The 13,344-nt window shown below is 34.8% G+C and overlaps 1 protein-coding gene across 1 annotated transcript in view; it reads right to left on the bottom strand.

Moving 5' to 3' along the window:
- dlp (glypican dally-like) overlaps positions 1-13,344 on the bottom strand; it is a gene marked incomplete at its 3' end in the record, with an annotated part of 87,101 nt that overhangs the window by 20,524 nt on the left and 53,233 nt on the right. The window contains exon 2 of the mRNA XM_028310195.1: positions 4,133-4,285. Within this exon, the coding sequence (XP_028165996.1) occupies positions 4,133-4,285 (153 nt within the window). The remainder of the gene's footprint in view (positions 1-4,132; positions 4,286-13,344) is intronic.

The raw sequence follows: 13,344 nt of genomic DNA, 5'->3' as shown, positions 1-13,344 counted from the left end.
GCTAATAACGCGAGAGTGAACTGACGCTGAAGGTAGACTGGAGGGAACGGCCAACTCAATATGTCCGAGAGAGAAATTGGTTGAATTGCTGTACGCTTTATACTCGGAAAATTGTAAGAGTTAAAGATCTCTTTTAGATTAAACAATATGTTTTGACACCTTTTTCATTGTTCAAGGCAGTTGACACGTTTAAAAGAAGACATGAGGTTGAGGGCATGTAGAGTTTGTTATTTTTCGCAAAGTTACACAAGTTATTAAGTTTTCTTAATGAATATAGTCAATAAATTCGATATCTTTGCGATGAAATAATGTAATGTCCATACCAAACCAGAGACAAATACACAGTGCTTTTACAATAATGTGTGTCTTCAGAAAATCCACTCTAAAAAGGTCTAAAGGAGAGACTAACTCAATTGCCTCTGACAAATAGAATCCATAAGAGGGCCTCCTTTAAGAAGTCTAGTAGCAAAGATGAGTATAATGGAGTGGCTGTTCTGTCCTAGTCATACTGTAAACCTGAAGTGATTCACTCCAGTTATCGGCAGTCGGTCTGCTCCAGACGGGGCAGGTAAACGCGCCATTGTGCGAGTGCTTTCACCTCACGGGGAATATGGAATACCAGCCATTTGTTAGGGGTCTGGTAGAGACGTGTTATGATCAATACTTCATTCTTTAACTTGGCAGACTCTCCAGATCAAAGTTCAGCACTTCCTTTCATGAAGGAAGTTTTTGCATTCATAAACTCTCAGTATTTCAGAAAATAGAAAAGCTTACTACAGTAACTTTTGCTCCTTGACTACTTTTCTATTATAAGTAGCCTATCTAATTAAATAATGTATTAGTATAAAAATATGTTATAATTTAATGTGAGATAAAATGTAGAGTTTTATTAAGCCATCCAAAAGAAAAACTGAAGAAAAAATAATCCTTAGTAACTTCGGCATTTGAGCATAGATTTCACTACTTACTAAAATAAATCAATCTACGTTTGCGAGTTTGAGAAAAGTAAATAAAAGTAATGAAACTATGCGTGTTAATAAATTTCCGCTCTATTTCTTCTTAGTTAGTGCCAATACTTTTTAAATAACGATTAATTCTCATCTTTAAAATAAACCTCGCTAAGATAGAGACAATTTAAACATTCGTTCTAGCAAATAAATGTCAAAAAATCTAGACTCGTCATGTAAGAAAATTGTAGGCGAAACGATAATGTATCGTTAGTAAATGGAAAGACGTATTAGAAAACAATTTTTGACAGTTTAAACTAATTTGTTATAAGATTAACTTCAAAGGCGGCACATGTCCTCCATAATAAGTTGGTATTTAATGTTTTTTTAATTATTTTTTTATTTAAAATTTCTTAGGTCACAAAATGCACTAGGCTAGATTCTAGATTGATCTTTCTTTACGTAGGCTGAGTTTCACCACCTAACTTTCTCCGTAATTTTAACGATAACCCGTGTTTTGTATGGAGTCTGACAGATTTTTGACGTTTGTCAGAGTTAAAATAAGATCGTGCAACCCAGCCTTAATTTTCTGACGCAATTCCCGTGTTTTGAGTCGATCCATCGGTTATAATTGTTTCATTACTTGTCTTGATATTTACATTTCTGTCTGTAGATTATGCTACTTTGATATTTTATTATTTACTAGCGGCCGCCCGCGACTTCGTACGCGTGGTTCCCGTTTTACCCCCTTAGGGGTGGAATTTCGAAAAACCTTTCTTAGCGGATGCCTCCGTTATAACATCTACCTGCATGCCAAATTTCAGCACGATCCGTCCAGTGGTTTGGGATGTGCGTTGATAGATCACTATGTCAGTCAGTCAGTCAGTCAGTCAGTCAGTCAGTCAGTCACCTTTGAGTTATATGTATAATTAGATTTAGATTTTACTAGTAATGTGACTGGCCGAAAAGAGCTCTACTTTATTCGGGAGCGTATACTTTTGACGTATTGAGATATCCGTCAAATTGAGATATACTCGAAATGTACTACGTACAGAATATTACTTCAATGTCAAAGAACATGTGACTGAAGTTAAATTAAGGAAAAAACTTAATGCAGTATTTAACTAGCTGTGCGTGCAAAAATCGCGCAGTCGGGTGAACATTGCCCATGTTAATAGTCACAATTATCCGTTTACAATACCAACCGTAATGTTAATATATGGAGAATGTTATATTCAACGAATCGTTATATTGAGAGTGAGACTGAATATTACTGCGAAAAAATAGGATGGGAACAATTAACTAGATAAAATTCAGTATTACAGATGCGCATTTAGTGATTGATTGATAAAATACAATTAGCAATGTTGAGCAAGAAACTATGCTTTTTTAAACAATTAAAATAGGAGTCGATAATTGATTAATTAGCGATCAATTTTTCAAAAGAATTCATTTTTAGATCTTTTTTCACATGTCGGAGAATTTCGCTATTACTGAACTATTTTGTGTCTATATTCTATAGGTTCTTTTGATACTAATCAATATTTCTCGAACAGATTTAGGTGGGCTCTAAATTCTAGGTCTCTGCTGAGACATTTGTTAAACTTGTCGATGAAATATTAACGCAGTAAGTTTATTATTACTTAGGAAAATCTCCTAAACAATTATATTTAACAAACAATCGTATTACACGTTAATATGGCGTCGATAACCCGGCTACCTTTCTATAAATACTCCTTAGTGTGATCGAACGTTATGAAATGTGGCATATCAAGAGAGTGCCCGTATACCAGTGGCTCCCAATCTTTTCTGAACCATGGACCACTTTGATTTCTTTATTATGCGCAAAGACCATTCAAAAATCCGTAAATAAACTTAAAAAACTGTATCTAAAATAAGTAAGTTTGTATTATTGAAAAGGAAGTCATCTTTATTTAGAAAAGCAAATAATTACGTTTATATCAATGTGCTTTTTTAGCTTGCATTCTTCTGTACTTACTAGTTCGGTAATTAGTAGGACTAATATTACTTAAACCCTCTCATCATGACACGGGTAAATCTATTACTCACGAAATTTAAAATCGTTGGGACCATGGACCACTGGTTGGGAACCACTGCCGTATATGATAGTTATAGTCTGTATCTATTGTTTTAATGATCGTTTATCAAATTAACGTCGGGCTTTATGATTCATACCAGCGAAGAATGCGGGCGTATAAAAATGGCAGATGTTAACCGCAACTTGGTAGAGTTCGAACCGTAAATAGATTTTACAGCTTGATAAGATTCAGAACCCTCTTCTTTGAATTTAAATTAACAGTTTGAGAGATGTTAAGATAAGATAGATTTTGTCGCAAGTGTAGAGAAAACTCGAGGCAACTGCTTAGTAAATTAATGATCAAACTGTTATTGCAGATGTAGAAAATCTAACTTGATTTCATCTTAACGTTTAGAAAAGATTAAAGTTCAAAAACTCGTGGCAACTGTTCAATAAAATAATTATTTAAGAAACTGTTACTAGATTTAGAAAATCTAACTTGATTTCATCTTAATTTTTAGAAAATTTAAGTTAATTCAAGTACCTATTTTTCAAATAAAAAAAAACTCACACGCGCTCATTTCAATTTAATTTTCATGTTCACCATATTTCTAGTTTGCAATGAATATAAAAATATTAAAGCAAGTAACATTTGCCCGGGAAATAGCAGGTCGTCCATTTTTAACGCAAAACTAGATGTAAGCGCAGTGCAGGTGCTAAGTGGCAGCACTTGGGCATAACAAGCTGTTCACGTTTTTGTCGCATTTTGAACTAAACGCTGTATATCTCTATCTTTATGTCGATAACTATACTTAGCACTTAGTTTTTTGTATTAATATGAATCAGAAAATTAAACTGCACACATAATTTTATTACTATTGGAGTAACATTCAACAGTGGAGTCAATATTTAGTCAATCTTAGATATCTCATGAAACTTTCGTAAGACATAGATTGAAAATGCACTTACTACAGGTGCATTAAAGGCATTTTGTAACCACCGATCAAAAACACCGTTGCTGTATACTTCTCTAAAAAATAAACAAACTTCTTACACTTAAATGTATTCCATGTTGCCTAAATTAACTACTTTAGAATGATTTTTGTGTTTTGTGGAGTCAGCAATCTCATTAAGTAATTAAACTCACCGTTAACCCTTTTCGCGCGGTTCGCCAGCACGTCAGCCAGCTTGCCCAGCTCGCTTTGCAAAGCGCCCTCTATCTGCGTACGCGCAAGCTGCGTAAGCCTCGAGTGTGCGCCAGCGCCGCAGCATCCTTTGCTGAGGCATAGTCCGTCTGCGTCTGTGGACAACGAAAAAGACAAATGAGCATCGTAAGGCAACATTTATTTGGAAAAAAAAGACAGTTGAGCATCATGAAGGGACAGAAATATATGCTGCTCTTGTCAAACAGTTACAGCACGTTTTATGAATGAGAAAGAGGTAGACCGAAAATAAAGATAAGATAAGATAATACTTTATTGCCTCGTTTTTACATGCTTTACAAACACAGAAATATAAACAAAAAAAAATTACATTAAAAACATAAGAGGCAAAAGGATGAGGCTCAGCATATTATGCGATATAAAGACAGTTGAGCATCGTAAAGGAACATTGATTTAAAGTTTATATGTGCTCTCGTCAATATACGGCACGTTTAGGTGAATGTGAGATGTAGAGCCAAAAGTAAAAACAAAAGACAGTTGAGCATCGCAAAGAGACATTGATTCTCGTAGTAAGTCGTCTCGTCAGTTATTTGCCAGTTGTAAACTTGGTTGAAATGATAAACGTTTTCTCCAAATGTAAATTGACAATGTTTAGTAGATAAATACCAAATTGGCGCCCAACGTGGTTGTGAAAGTCCAAATAATTTTCATTTACCGAATTAATCGGTATTAAATTAAATTCTTAACAATTAATGTCAAAGCTAGAATATCCACTTAAAAACTTTTTTTTTCTTTACATTTAATTGAAACATTAATGTCATTTTATAAATCAACATTCCGACAGAAGGCATTTTTTTCCGTTAAAATAAATTATTAATTAAGTCGTAAATTACGAGCTGAATATTAATAATGGGTCTGTAATTAAACCGGCTCGCATGACTGACATAATTGCAGAAACAGCGCGGTAATAATAACATAACAATCATTGGGTAACGTTTAATAGTGCACTAACATTAAAATGACAATCCAACCAGAAAGAGTAGGGCTACTTCTCTCTTTGTATCATATTAAATATACGATTGATATAAGATTGATATAATTAATGTAAATTGGCGACAGTTTCTAAAAACGTTGGAGGATCGCCGCAAGTCAACAAGTCAATCAAAAATAGTAAATCTGTTGTCTTAAATTGTAAAGATTCATCAAAAAATTGTCCAGTGGTTTATGCGTTAAGGCGTAAGATCATCCTTGCAAGCTTTCGCGTTAAAAATGAGCGTTGTAAGATTAAGACAAGAGTGTGAAGACTGAAGATTAAGAGAATCTGTGCCATATGATTTTAACTTGCTTTTTCTGCTTTTTCTCAAATTATTATAAGTTCGAGACTTCTTTCCCTTTCTATGGTGTCCATAAGAGCCATTTTATCTTTGCTACATAATTACATAGTCAAGTATAGACGCCAGCCATGATAGGTTACAATTTGCTGTAGGTAACGCTTGATTTAATAACATAATACGGGAATTGATTAAACAATTATTTCTTGTAGATGTTGGTTGAATAAATTGCATCGTCGGATGGTTATTATCTTTTCAATAAAATCGATGGTGAGAGCTTTAAGCTTTCTCAAATATACGCATAAGAGTTAGTAAGCGTCTAATAAAGTAACTGTACAATGTATGACAAATGTTGATTTTCCATATAAATAAATAGACTAAACACGAAGAGCAGTCACCCGGCAAGCGAAAGGTGGTGGGTTCGATTCCCGCCTTAGGCAGTTCGATGTTTTCAAGTTGTTTATTTAAGACTAAACACTATTAAATAATTGCATATGAGACTGTTTTATGTTAGGTTATCCGTATTTTAAATACCCAATAAAGTGATGCTACAACTACTAAGTAGATAGGTAGGTCCTGCTCCTGCACATTTTTTTCTCTTTTTTATGCATTACAGACAAGGCATGTGTTTGACAATCGGACCAGTTAACTAACTGAGATGCAGTCTAGGATGGTACATCTTTAAGAATATTTACTGTCCTTTCAATAGGCTCAAATCCAACCAGCCATTCAGAAATACATCAATACCTCGCAGTACACAATATTTGCTATGCCTATGGGGGTTTAGCCCTCCCAGACGGGGTCTGCGCCCCTTGCCCCAAATAAGTTTAAATATCCGACGGCGGGACGTTATTGCATTAGGCGCACGCACCTCCGCATACATATTAGTATAAACTTAATATTTTCATCCATAGGAGATCTAACGAATTTTCGTTTACTACTTACTAAGGAAAAGTCCGATACTATTATGTCTCCTTAATCAATATTAACGGCTAACGGGACTGCTTATTAAACACAATTTGAATTTTAATGGTTTTTCCAAACTGTTAATAATTTTGTTTTCTAAAAGATTATTAGTAATTTGTGTAATAACGAATTACTAATAATCTTTTAGAAAACAAAATTATTAACAGACTGGAAAAACTATTCAAATTCAAATTGTGTTTATTGAGAAATCACAGATAAGTCAGGTCATACAATTTGGTAATAGATCAGCTGTGTATTCTATTCATAATATGTAGGTACATCATACTTATGTATATGTGTAATTAATTTGAATCAGTGCTAGTTGGAGAGTTTTGAAATTGAGTTTATAACCTTATAAACCTTATAAAGTTGTTTCTGTTAGACCATGCATGTACCTATTCAATGTTTAATTAAAAGTTGTGCTGCATTTTTTCGTACTTTATTGTTATCTTGAAGTCAATACAATACTCATCTTCTATGAAATCGATTGATAGTTCTTTATCTATTTTATCAAATACAATCGTAATATCTATCCTATTATCACGATTGTAAGGTCTATATCTATTTATAATTTTGCGAGTGTCAAGTTTGAACGTCTCTAGATTAACGGCACCCTACGGACTTCAAACCAACAGGGTTTGATTTCGTGCTTCTTGAAGTTGAGACGGGATCAACTAAAATTACTGATTTACATTATGTAAAGCGTTCGCAACGGAATATACTGCTTATGTCAAGGTACTAAACACCATTCCAGTTTCGGCTTAGGGGACACCAAACCAAATTAAAGTTGTGGTCCAAGTTATCAACTACCCCATAAAAAACAAAATAATTAACTATGGATCATTAATTTGTAAATATAGTAAAGCTAAATATTAAGTACCTAATTTGGAGCGTTCTAACGTTGTTTAAAAACAAAGCGATTTATTCTTCAAATAAATAATAGCACGCATTATTTTTTAGCATAATTAACAGCCATTATTGGCATAAAATAATAATATACAGACATAACTAACGCTATCTTTGCTTTGGTCATTATAAAAACAAAGCTATTTTTAATGATGAACTAAAAAGGTCGGTAATTTGATAAAAAAGTGTTAATAAATACCGAGATAGTGTTTAATAAACATAAAAAGTCACAGTAAGTATAATGAGATCATTATTTTATAGGTATAGTTTAGTTAACAATGTTACTACCTACATACTATGTTAATTAATCTTTAAAATTTTGTACATAGCCTTGAATATTATTATTTTTAATTTTCGTCATTATTAGTGACTATGACGATACTTTTGTGTGTAAATTAGGTACCTACATGAGATAAGTTCAAATATCACAAAAAATTAAGGAGGTAAAGCACTCACCGTCGTTAGCCCAATGTTAGCTATGTACGAGGTTCACTGCTCTATATTTTTCTTATAAGCGGCTAAAGGTACTCTTTTATTTATTTATTTAATGAAAGAAACAAACTCTTGCAAGATAAGAGCATTAGTTATAAAAATCATTCGAATATTTAAACTAAGATTTTAACAGTAAACACAACTTTAGTAGAGGTGTTATAACGTCCCGCCCTACGCGCGTCCTTTGCACCCCATTGCAACGGTCGGGGGTGACATATCTATTGAAGGCAGGCGATAATGCGCCTCACCAATGCGTCTGGCCACAGACAAGAGATGTCAGCTAGTAAAGAAAGATACGAGTGCAGAGGAAGAAAGAAAGGAGAATGAACGACTATCAGAAGAAGTACGGTACGAAGATTGTTTTAATAACTACCATTGGTAAAAGCTTTGCTCTATTATTCTACAACACTTTTAAAAGCCTATTGGCTCACTAAAGATGGGGATGAAGGGAAATGTTGATTCTCACGCAATAGAGAGAAAAAATAATATAGGAAATAGAAACTTTGACTATTAACCAACAAATTTTACTGAAATCACCGAATAAGATTTCAACCAACTAAAAACTTTGCATGATTCGAATCAAAACACTTATGCCAGATAATATTCAAAGTACTTACATACAACTAGGAATATCAACTGCTCTCCCACACAACTGTTCAATATACTGATACTGATTTCAGCGCACACAGTACAACTAAAATAAAAGCTTGTAACAACTGGTCTAGCTGTTCTCCCTGCACTGTGCCAGGAAGCTTTAGGAGGGCGCGATTGATCCGCGGTCGTCTGATTGCTACGGCCCACGGCTCTACGCTCATTTCCTCAATATTGTGGACAAACAAACGCTACTCAGCTGCGAAATAATTTATGTTCAACGGGCTTGAAAATTTGAGGGTGGGAATGTGTCTTTGATTAATTTTTCAATCGTTTATGTTTCGGTTTTTGAAATTTTGTCTGAATTATTGGTATTTTGAAGGAATACTCTTCCCTCATGGTCTAATGATCTTTTTAGTATACTACCCTCACTCACCAAATGCTCTATCAATCGAAACAACGTAAAAATACATTTATCTTGCAGTCGCCCGGCAAGCGGAAGGTCGTGGGTTCAAGTCCCGCCTTAGGCAGTTCGATTTTTTCAAGTTATTTATTTAAAACGAACCTTGTTTCTCCATAATTTATTGCACTTGAAAATTGTACAGTCACACAGTAAGTACGTTTTTATTGAAAAACAGCTATTTTTACAAATACATAAAACCAGTTGCTGTCGCCCGATATTAACTTTGAACTAAAGATTCTCTCTCAGTTCATACAACACATACATACACCAAAATAGCTCTAGCAAAGCAATATACGTAACTGCAATCAATAGAAACTATTGTTAAACAAACTTCGTGTGGTATCTAAATCCCAGGACCTAATCTGAACAAAGCAGGGCTTTAGCCGGGTAGCGCTGAAAGCTTCGAAGTTGCGCCTTACTTTGATCCCGAGGAACTTGCATTGATCCTTCAGGTCAAGGTTGTAGTAGAAGTATAATGTAGAGTCTAAATCATATAGGTCTAGTACGTACTTTACTCAGTCAGTGAATGAGGTATGGGAACGGTACGGAAGTGGTGACTGAGATATTATGACGTGATAGAGCATACAGGGTGTTAGGTAAATGGGTATATGAGCCGACACTAGCCCATGTTAACATGGGCATATAAATGGTATGGTGAAGTCAGAAAATTGACATCATTTTAATTTTTTAAATTTTCATACAAAATAAATTTTATAAATTCCGATTTGTATGGAAATTAAAATAATTAAAATGAAGATATCAATTTTCTGACTTAGCCCATGTTAACATGGGCATATAAATGGTATGGTGAAGTCAGAAATTTGATATCATCATTTTATTTTTTTTAATTTTCATACAAAATAAATTTTATGAATTCCGGTTTGTATGGAAATTAAAATAATTAAAATGAAGATATCAATTTTCTGACTTCACTATACCATTTATATGCCCATGTTAACATGGGCTAGTGTCGGCTCATATACCCATTTACCTAACAGCCTGTATAAATCTGAAGTCTCACTGACGTTTGAAGTTCAAAAGTCCCGTGTCGCCTATCTCAGGCACTGACTGAGTTAAAAGCTAGGCCTATATTATTTTTTTATCCACAACGAGGAAGCTCTTAGCCTGTATCTCACCTGATGGTAAATGATGATCAGGCCGAAGGTGGAAGCGAGCTTCACCCGGAATCCTCAACCACTGAGGAACTGGCTATCTTACCTCCTGCCGGAACACAACAATGCTGTTAACATTGTTGTTATTTAAAACATTTTTGGTGGATTTTTGTTGTTTACTCGGCTTACAATCACACAGTAACTAATTTATGAATACTATAATGTAATTTTCCATACCTAATATATTTCATTTGAGACAGACAGTTAAACAAGACTTGAAAATAACTAAGATAAGAAATTATGTAAATAAATACAATAGTTGTAAACATTTTGACATTCAGTAATTTGTTAAGTAAATGACTGAACATCAGACATCAACACACAAATTAATAAACTGTCAAACTAGTCTAAACGTTAACAAACTTCGCTTGTCAAATTATAATTTAAATCAAATTGTGTTCTAGTGAGAATTAATATTTATATACCTACCTTTCTCAACAAATTCACAGATCAAATATGTTGAATTTTTATTTTTCTTCTGTACAAAAAATGTTACCTTTCTTTATTTCCATTAAAAGTCATTTCCCGTAGCTTTTTAAGGTCTAGAGCTCATTCATATTCTTTTTTGATTATTTAATTTAAGGGTGGCAAGATTATAGGGGAAATTCATCATGGCCGCTTGGCAAGGCGTTAAGGAGAGCTAAATTATAAGAGCAAAACCCATAAAGGTGAAAATTATTTCACCCCCCTTCGACAGCTAATCAACGGGTTCAACAAGCGAGATATTAACCCTTAGAGGTTAGAGTTTTGTTTTTAAAATGATTTGGGTTATGTTCTAATGTAAAAAGTTTAAAAAGGTTGCACTCAATCTTTGGTTTGTACTTAGGAGCAATTTTGCTCTTTTGTTTTGGTTACATTTGTACAATATTATGAAAGTAGGTAATTTAGAAGGTTGTGTATTTGTGTATTAGGAAGTAATGTGCATTAGGTTGAGTAATTAACCTACCTACACTATGATGTAGAACGTGTATAGTTAATGTAGAGACATTATAGAAGCCCAACCCACCAAAACTTCGGAAGATAAAATTGGAAAAACGTACGACGGAACAGTATACATACATCAAAGTCTATCGACAGTTCAACAAAACCTCTATAATCACAAAAATGTTCAAGTCGAAGGATACTGCGTGAGTCATCAACATTAATGTGAATTCAGTGACTCATCCTGAAAGAGTCCTTGGTAACGGGATGAGTTGGCCAACAGGATTCATGACTACTAATTTTACTATAGAAATAAATTACTCAAAAACGTCAAATCTTTTTTCAACTTAAGCCTAAGCGCAGACCACCGATTTTTAGTTGACCGATAGTTGGGTCGCGCTGTTAATCAGTATGGATGTTAGTCAAAACTCATAACCACTTTTGACTGATTTTTGCAGTCAAATGTGGTTTTGAATGATGCCCTTGGTCAATATCACTTTTGAATGATTTTTCCAGTCAAAAGTGGTTTTGACCAAGTGCGTTAGTCAAAACAATGTATGAGGCAGGAGTTTAAGTAAAAACACTTAAAGCAAGAAAATACATACATCCTTGCTTCTTAAGATATTAGGTATCAGCAGATATCACCTAGCACGGACAAATATCAAGCTATATTATAAAATCATCCGAATTTAATTGATTTAACCAGATATTATCTTGAAGTCGGGCAATCACCATCTAAGAAATATAGTGATATGAAACGACGCAGACCAGACAGCATTTTATAACACATAATACTATGATAAATGCTATTTTTGATATCGTTCCCGTTCGTTCCCCCGGCCTTTAATCTGGAATCAACAAACACTGGGATTGTTTGAGTAAGGAGCCCCGAATTTAGCTGTGGGCAGGGCTGTCAAAAGTCTGAAGACACCTGTCAAATATTTCTCTTTAGAAAGACGTCCCAAAGCAACAGTCTTGCAATACTCGTATAATGTGACATAAAGTCTTTGTAAGCGACAATAGCAACACGGTGAAGTTGTCGGACTAACCGACTCGAGATCTGAGCAACGCTGGTCGATCTCCGCCGCTGGACTATTGTGGTGAGCCCACTTGTAAAACAATCATATTATCTTAGCACAGGTGGTTAAAAAAGTTCATATGTAATTTCAGCCAGAGGTCGTCCACTCGTCCTCCCCCAATGATTTCCACATCGCCCGGTTAGTAGCGGCCTACATCCAGTGCCTTTATGAGGTCGTCGGTCATCCTTGTGGGTGGGTGGACGTAACATGCTGCGTTTTGCGTAAAAAACGTTGCGTCCGTAGAAAATTCTCAATTTTACTGAACAAATCTTAAGTTATTTAAGGTTCTGTGAAGGTTATATCGTGGTGACAGCCCTAGCTACGATGAACCCGAGCTACGAAAACAGTGGTAGATTAGATGGAGTCTTGTGGAAAAGTAATCAGGTGTGGACGTATCTAAATAAACCGTTCAAGTTATGTTATTGCTACAAAGTTCACGGCGAGGTAAACGTCTTGGGCTATTAGGCTATGTTCACATGTAACGCGCGTTAACGCAGGTCAACGTGGAATTAAATTTATAAAGAGTTCACATGACAAGCGCTAACGCGCGTTGCGACTGTTGCCAGGAGCTCGTCAGTCTGTTTCGATAGAGCTTAGAAAATGGACGTGGAAGAAGCTATTGCGATGGAAGCGCGCGCTCATCTGAACTGTCAACGGACGTTACATGGCTGTCAAAGCGCGCGTCAACGCGTCTAGAGACTTTTTCTCTGAGCCCGCGTCAACGCTCGCTGACGCACGCGATTTGAAAACGCGCGTTAAAATTTTGCCATCTGAACATAGCCTTAAGGAACCTGTATATGAATCAGTGTCACATGGGTTTACAGCACCGATGTGCTTGCAAGCTGTATGTGAAACACTCTTATGACTTTAAAGGACCGATCTGATTTTATCCTTTCGAAGCATGGAGTGTTTTTAGTTGATTAGTAAAGAGTTATTTGGTAAACTCTGACAACAATAATGCTCCTTTGAAACAAAAAATCTCGAATTAGGTATATCAGAGAGAATGTTAATAAAATGTTTTGACTTACATATTACTGAAGTATTACAATAATATGCAGTCTTTACTACTTAGATGTTAGAACTTTTCCTTTCAGGAAGACATATCGTATTAATAATGTAGGTACATTATTATTAGCGTATAATGCATACGTAATGTGACTGTAATTTGACATCGTAGTTTAATACAATATTTTTATAACACCTAAATAAAAATATACAACGATTAATCAATGACGTACGAGCGAGGAACCGTTATGCTAACTAGTTTAGATATCA

The sequence above is a fragment of the Ostrinia furnacalis genome, unplaced genomic scaffold (genome assembly GCF_004193835.3).
Source record: "Ostrinia furnacalis isolate ACB-3 unplaced genomic scaffold, ASM419383v2 OfSCF2973, whole genome shotgun sequence".
Classification (NCBI taxonomy): Eukaryota; Metazoa; Arthropoda; class Insecta; order Lepidoptera; family Crambidae; genus Ostrinia; species Ostrinia furnacalis.
Note: the sequence above shows the minus strand (reverse complement) of the source record. Positions and strands in the feature narration are given on the sequence as shown.